General features: G+C 38.7%; 1 protein-coding gene across 4 annotated transcripts in view; it reads left to right on the top strand.

The window, feature by feature from the left end:
* The window catches only part of Sulf1 (sulfatase 1), a 175,169-nt gene that overhangs the window by 162,680 nt on the left and 6,489 nt on the right, over positions 1-6,000 (top strand). For all 4 annotated transcript variants that reach the window (XM_048782937.1, XM_048782936.1, XM_015485814.2 and 1 more), the window contains 3 exons: positions 2,246-2,388; positions 2,482-2,605; positions 4,671-4,704. In XM_048782937.1, coding sequence (XP_048638894.1) covers positions 2,246-2,388; positions 2,482-2,605; positions 4,671-4,704 — 301 coding nt within the window. The remainder of the gene's footprint in view (positions 1-2,245; positions 2,389-2,481; positions 2,606-4,670; positions 4,705-6,000) is intronic.

The raw sequence follows: 6,000 nt of genomic DNA, 5'->3' as shown, positions 1-6,000 counted from the left end.
AAAAAAAAAATATATATATATATATATATATATATATATATATATAGAGAGAGAGAGAGAGAGAGAGAGAGAGGGAGAGGGAGAGGATCATGGTCTCTAAACATTTTTGACTATGCACCACTATCAGTTTTTAAAATGAACAGTCTATAATTTTACCATACTAACTTGTCCTGTACACTATGAGAATTCACAAAATAAAAATTTTAAAAGAGACAAAAGTAAAGAATCTTTAAAAATTGTTTTCATTTGATCTTTTAAGGGTCCCAAAATATGTGGCTTACACTTATTAAGTACGCTTTTGTTCTTTTTTCAATCTCGATGTCATTCTTTACAATGCAGTGAGCCAAAAGATCATTTTGGAAATGTGGTCTTAGTGACTGCCTTAATTTGAAAAATAACTTGAAAAGATATGCTGACTCAATAGCTGTGTATCCTTAGCATGCTGAGTCAATTGGGGTATTTGTTTTTTAAATTACTACTGTTAACTAAACAGTCTTTTTATTTTATTTCATTTCATTTTATTTGTATGTGTGTGTGTGTGTGTGTGTGTGATGTTGGGGATTGAACCCAGGGCATTATGCGTGCGAGGCAAACATTCTACTAATTTTGAGCTATAACCTCAACCCTTAAACAGTCATTTTTATTGAAATTTCACTTATAAATTCTCATCACTCCTGAGATTCATCAATTATTCTTTCAAAGCAATCAGAAGGTATTATATTAGTATATTTTATAAAACAAGCTCAAACCCTATTTAAAATATTGATTTGGATGATTTATACACAGATTAGAAAGTTCTGGTTCCATGGTTTTTAACTTATTTAGATGTAAGCTAAATGCTTAACTAAAAATAATATAAATTATGAATAACATAGCACCTGCTTTCAATGAAAAAAAATCATATAACAATGAAATCATTCTCAATCATCCATTTCTAAGATGTAAAAACATGACAGGATTGAGTGAGGAGAGCATAGAACACAGGATTTTTAGGTCAATGACACTACTGTGTATGAAAATATAATGGCAGATGATTGCCATTATATATGGTCCAAACCCGTAGAATGTACAATCACAATAGTGTTGATATGTCAAAGTAGGTTCATCATTTCTAACAAATGAGCCTGTTGTGGGATGTTAGTACTGGGGGAGGTTGTACATCCATGGGGATATATGAGAACACTCTGACATTCCTCTCAAATTTTCTGTGAACCTGCTACACCAAAAAATAAAATCTATTGATTTTTTTTTAGAACAATCAGTTTTCACTTATTGTTTAAAATATCCCTTTTCACTTAAATGGACAGATTTAGTGCATCTTATACTACAAAGGACAATAGAGTCTAGCAGTTAAGAATAAGCCTGTAGTCAGACCCCCACATTGCCAATTGTCAACTATTCAACCTGGACAAATTACTTAACTTCTCTGTGCCTTGGTTTTCTCATGGGCAAAATGAGGATGATAATAATAAACTGTCCCCAAAGGTTAATTTGCGAATTCAGTGAGCTAATACATGTAAAACGTATAATGTACAAGGAATATTTGCCTATCCTAATAAGTATGCCTATTCTAATTGTTTTGAAAATATTTGCTAGGCACTATGTTCCTGAAACTCGATTACCATTGACAGGAAGGTCAGCAAAGTTGTACCCTTTGCCTTTTTGGAAATAAGAGTGGATGATTTGTTTTTAAATTTGATAATCTCTTTTCAATACTTTGTACCAGGCAATTTCTGCATGGTACAAAAGATGTTCGGATCAAAGCCAATCACATATTAAAATGAGTCTACAATGATTTCAAATGACATCATCCCAGAATCCACCAACCTGGGTTCAAGCCTTCTCCAAAACCTTGCACATTGCAGAACCCTGTCTTTCCATTGACCATTTTTCCCACTGGCCACGTAACCTAGAGAACAGGCAATAGCACCAGTTCCATTTCTTTCCTTTTTCAAAAAAGGTAAAAAACAACCATCAGGAAATGTTCTGATAATTTTTTCCCAATCTGCATTCACCCCAGTTTGGAGACTTCTAACAGAACTAAGGGGAGAATCAGGCTGAAACTCCACTTGACCTTCACCCTCTACAAACCCACCATCTTGTTTTCCACTTTCATGGAGTTTCACAGCAAATTTGCATAGAATGGGAGGAAGTATAAGAAAGAACACTTGATGCTTCCAGTGTAGAGAACGGAGGTGACTGGTTTTTCATTCTTTTTTGTGTTGTTTTTTTTCCTATCCAACAGTGGGATCTTTCTGCGCTTGTACCAGTTCTAACAATAACACCTACTGGTGTTTACGGACAGTGAATGAGACACATAATTTTCTTTTCTGTGAGTTCGCCACTGGCTTTCTGGAGTACTTCGATATGAATACAGATCCTTATCAGGTACAATAATATGTTTTCACTTTAGAAAGATTGTTGGAAAGAGAACAACCAGGACATGAACTTCAATCTGTCCTTCTACCTCTTCCTCCCCAGCTCACAAACACCGTGCACACAGTAGAACGGGGCATTTTGAACCAGCTACATGTACAGCTAATGGAGCTCCGCAGCTGTCAAGGGTATAAACAGTGCAACCCAAGACCGAAGGGCCTGGAAATTGGTAAGGACAAGAATCTTGTGTTTTTCTGTATTGCCTAGAAATCTCTTTGTGTGACCAAGTTTTCTGTCTATGAAATATCTACATGCATAAAAACATATAGTTCTGGATATGTAGGGAAATTTCTAGGCAATTCCAAACATAATTTGGTCTCTAAGTTTAGCTCTGGGTGAATAGTCAAAAAACTAGCCATCAAAAGATTTGGTGAAGGTGGGCACGGTTGCACATGCCTATAATCCCAGCAGCTTGGGAGGCTGAGGCAGGGGGATCATGAGTTCAAAGCCAGCCTCAGCAACAGTGAAGCCCTAAGCATCTCAGTGAGACCCTGTCTCTAAATAAAATAAAAAATAGGGCTTGGGATGTGGCTCAGTGGTTGAGTGCCCCTGAGTTCAATCCCTGGGACACCCCCTCGCACACACACAAAAAAAGTTTAGGTGATTTGGTGAGTGTTTTCTTCCAATCTCTCCCTCAAGTCTATGTGATTAGTAAACTCCAATTCCTGATAAAGCATCTATTAGAAGACAAGACAAAACTGAGGATTTCTTTGCTATTGCTGTCAGCAGTCATAAAATACTCTCTAAGAAAATCAGAAGATCCTCTTTTGTTAAGGGAACTTGGATGGAAACACATAACGCCCTATTTCTGTTTGTCACAGTTTGGGTCCCTCCCCCAGTTGAACCCTTGTCTGTAATACAATGAATTAGATTTCTTTTTGCCAATAGTTCCCATCTGAAAATAGAGATATCTGAGCAGTGTATTCCCTTGGGATCTGAAAGTATAAGAGGGTCTGTATGGAATCAGCCAAGTGTTCCGTCCCTGCTCTGCAAGTGTTGAACTGACTTCTCCTCTGGCTCATGGAGATGCAGTTCTCTTTCAAAATCAGCCCCAGCTTTTTACCAGTTAATGAGAATACGCACTGCTTCTCAATATTTATGTAAAAAATTTAAAGATCAGCTATCCAGAGAAGGAGAGAGAAAGAACTGAAGCTAGTAAGGACATTGATATAGAAGAGTCTGACAACCCCCAAATAGTAAAGAACTGGACTCACAGGCATTTGGGAGCAGTTTGCAGGAGCCCTTTTTATGCAGCTGAGTTTTAAACTGTATCTGGGGGTCCCATGCAGAGCCAGCATCCTCAGAATAAAAGTGGGCAGTTCTCTGGGCTGTAGGACTTGAAGGGAGAAAGGGGACCCCCTCCCATCCTTCCTGCCTGTAATGTCCACCACTATGGGATCCTAAAGTTTTCTGAGCTGTGAGCGTCCTATAAGAAAATATAAATCCTGTGAGAGAGATCACATCTCAGTTCTCAATCAGCACTTCTCAGTTAACACTTAGTGAAAATTAGTCACTAAGCCAAGAGAGGGTGGGGCTTGCAGAATAGGTCCCTTGGTCACTGACCCCTCTCAGCTCAAATCTTTTCAAATATCCTGCTTATCTCACGACCTTTTCCTGAAATCTTACAAAAAGAAGAAAGGAAAGAAAGAAACAGCCCACAAAGGCCTGGAATCTAAGCCAACCCTTAGAGGCACTAGAAATATTACACCCAGATACCTCTCCCCAAAAGAACATGACACTCTAACTCACTGGTGATGACAGTACAGCTCTACTTGGTGACATCTGATAAAGTCCTTAATGATGAATGACGTGCCAGGTGGAGTCCGTTATTGCTGCTCCACTTCAAGTCATCCACCTTCTAGACTATTCCTAAGGGAGATCATTATGGGTCCATTTTTCAAGTGTTTTGTCTGAAAAAGAGCCCAAATTTAACTTCTACTGAGAATTATGTGAACTTCCGGAAGTACTTATTTCACTGCTTTTAAATGAAATAAGTACTATTTTTTCATGGGAACTGTGACTTTTTTTATTTTTTAACTTTAAACCTTTTTATTTGTAGCTTTCAGTCCTCATTTTGAACCCCTCTAATAGAAAATCTCTGGATTTTAGCACTCTGTATTTAACCCAATATGTTTCTTTCTAGGGTTTAGATGTTGTGCATGAAAAACTACATAGTGAATGGTTTTATAAGTTCTCAAACTAACATAAATCACTCTTGTATTTTTCTATATCAGGAAATAAAGATGGAGGAAGCTATGACCCACACAGGTATTCACATTTATTTTTTTATTCTTGGAAACTTCTTTTCAATAATTGCATGTTTTCACCATTCAAACTAATTTCTGCTTCTTACCATGTCTTGGAACATAGCTTGGAGTGCATGCTTGTTCTAACTGTGTTCTTCATCACATTTGGTCCCTGGTTACAGATCTTTCGCTTTGCTTTTAAATCAGTTCAGTGACCCAGCAAGCTGCATCTCCAAGCATTTACTCACCCCCCATGCTTGTGTGCTTGTTGGGTGATGCTTTGGAGCATGGAATGATGTGAAAGGGGAGAAACACAGACTGGCCTTTCAGAGCCGTGGGAGAGGGTGGGAGATCTCTTCTCTTTGTAGTGCCAATTAATTTGGTGGGAGGTTTCATGGAAACCATTAAAGATTTTTATTAATATAACATCGGTAACACAAAAGGACTAATGAGAAATTTAAGGACATTCTACAGCTGAACTTGGAGTAAACCAAAGGAATTTCCTCATTAATGGTCATTCAATGACAAAAGCAGCTGTAATTAGGAGAACGTGGAAGGTTCTGCAGGGTGGTGGTGAATTCACAGAAGGTGCCGGAGGTAAGGGCAGGATATCTAGAGTCAAGACTCAGTCAAGTCTCAACATAGCATTGAGACACATGAACATCATAAGCATCCAGCCTTGACATCTTCTCCCCCTTCAGCCACATCTATCCCTTCCTACCTCACTGTGCTCTGGAGGGGGGACCCACACATGGAATGTGTGCCTTGGTCACCAGGAATATCAGCCATTGCATAGACCTCAGGAGGGTCTATTAAAGGCATGCCATGTGAAGAAGATGGGGACTGTCCTTGCCACCTCTTCTGAGAGGACACTGAGGCATGGATGTGCCAGAATCTTTATTAATGAATCCTCTTAGGAGAAAAATTTCTGCCAAAGAAACATGGACTCAATCAGCGCCATGCAGATGGATATCTTCTCAGAAAAATAAAAGAATATTGCCATTTCAGGGGACCCTGTTCATCCTGCCACCTCTCCCTCCATCCTTCTGAGCTAGGGTCTCAGATTCCTCCTTTTAGAAGCAACTGGTTTGTCTAACAAGAAGCTAAATGACAATAGGAAGGTTTTGAAGAAGATGGAAACAAACCAAAGAAGCTGTTTTGAGGATATTTGATAGCCATTATGCATCTCTTCTATTTTCTCTCCCATTTTTCTTCTTTCCTTTACTCCATCTTCCCCACATCGACCCTGAGTCACCTCCCCCCTCCAAGTACATTTAAAAGATTCATACACCAGGAATATTTTCCCTGCTCCCTGCAG

Source organism: Marmota marmota, unplaced genomic scaffold (assembly GCF_001458135.2).
Source record: "Marmota marmota marmota unplaced genomic scaffold, marMar, whole genome shotgun sequence".
Classification (NCBI taxonomy): domain Eukaryota; kingdom Metazoa; phylum Chordata; class Mammalia; order Rodentia; family Sciuridae; genus Marmota; species Marmota marmota.
This window is presented reverse-complemented; position numbering and strand designations above follow the sequence as displayed.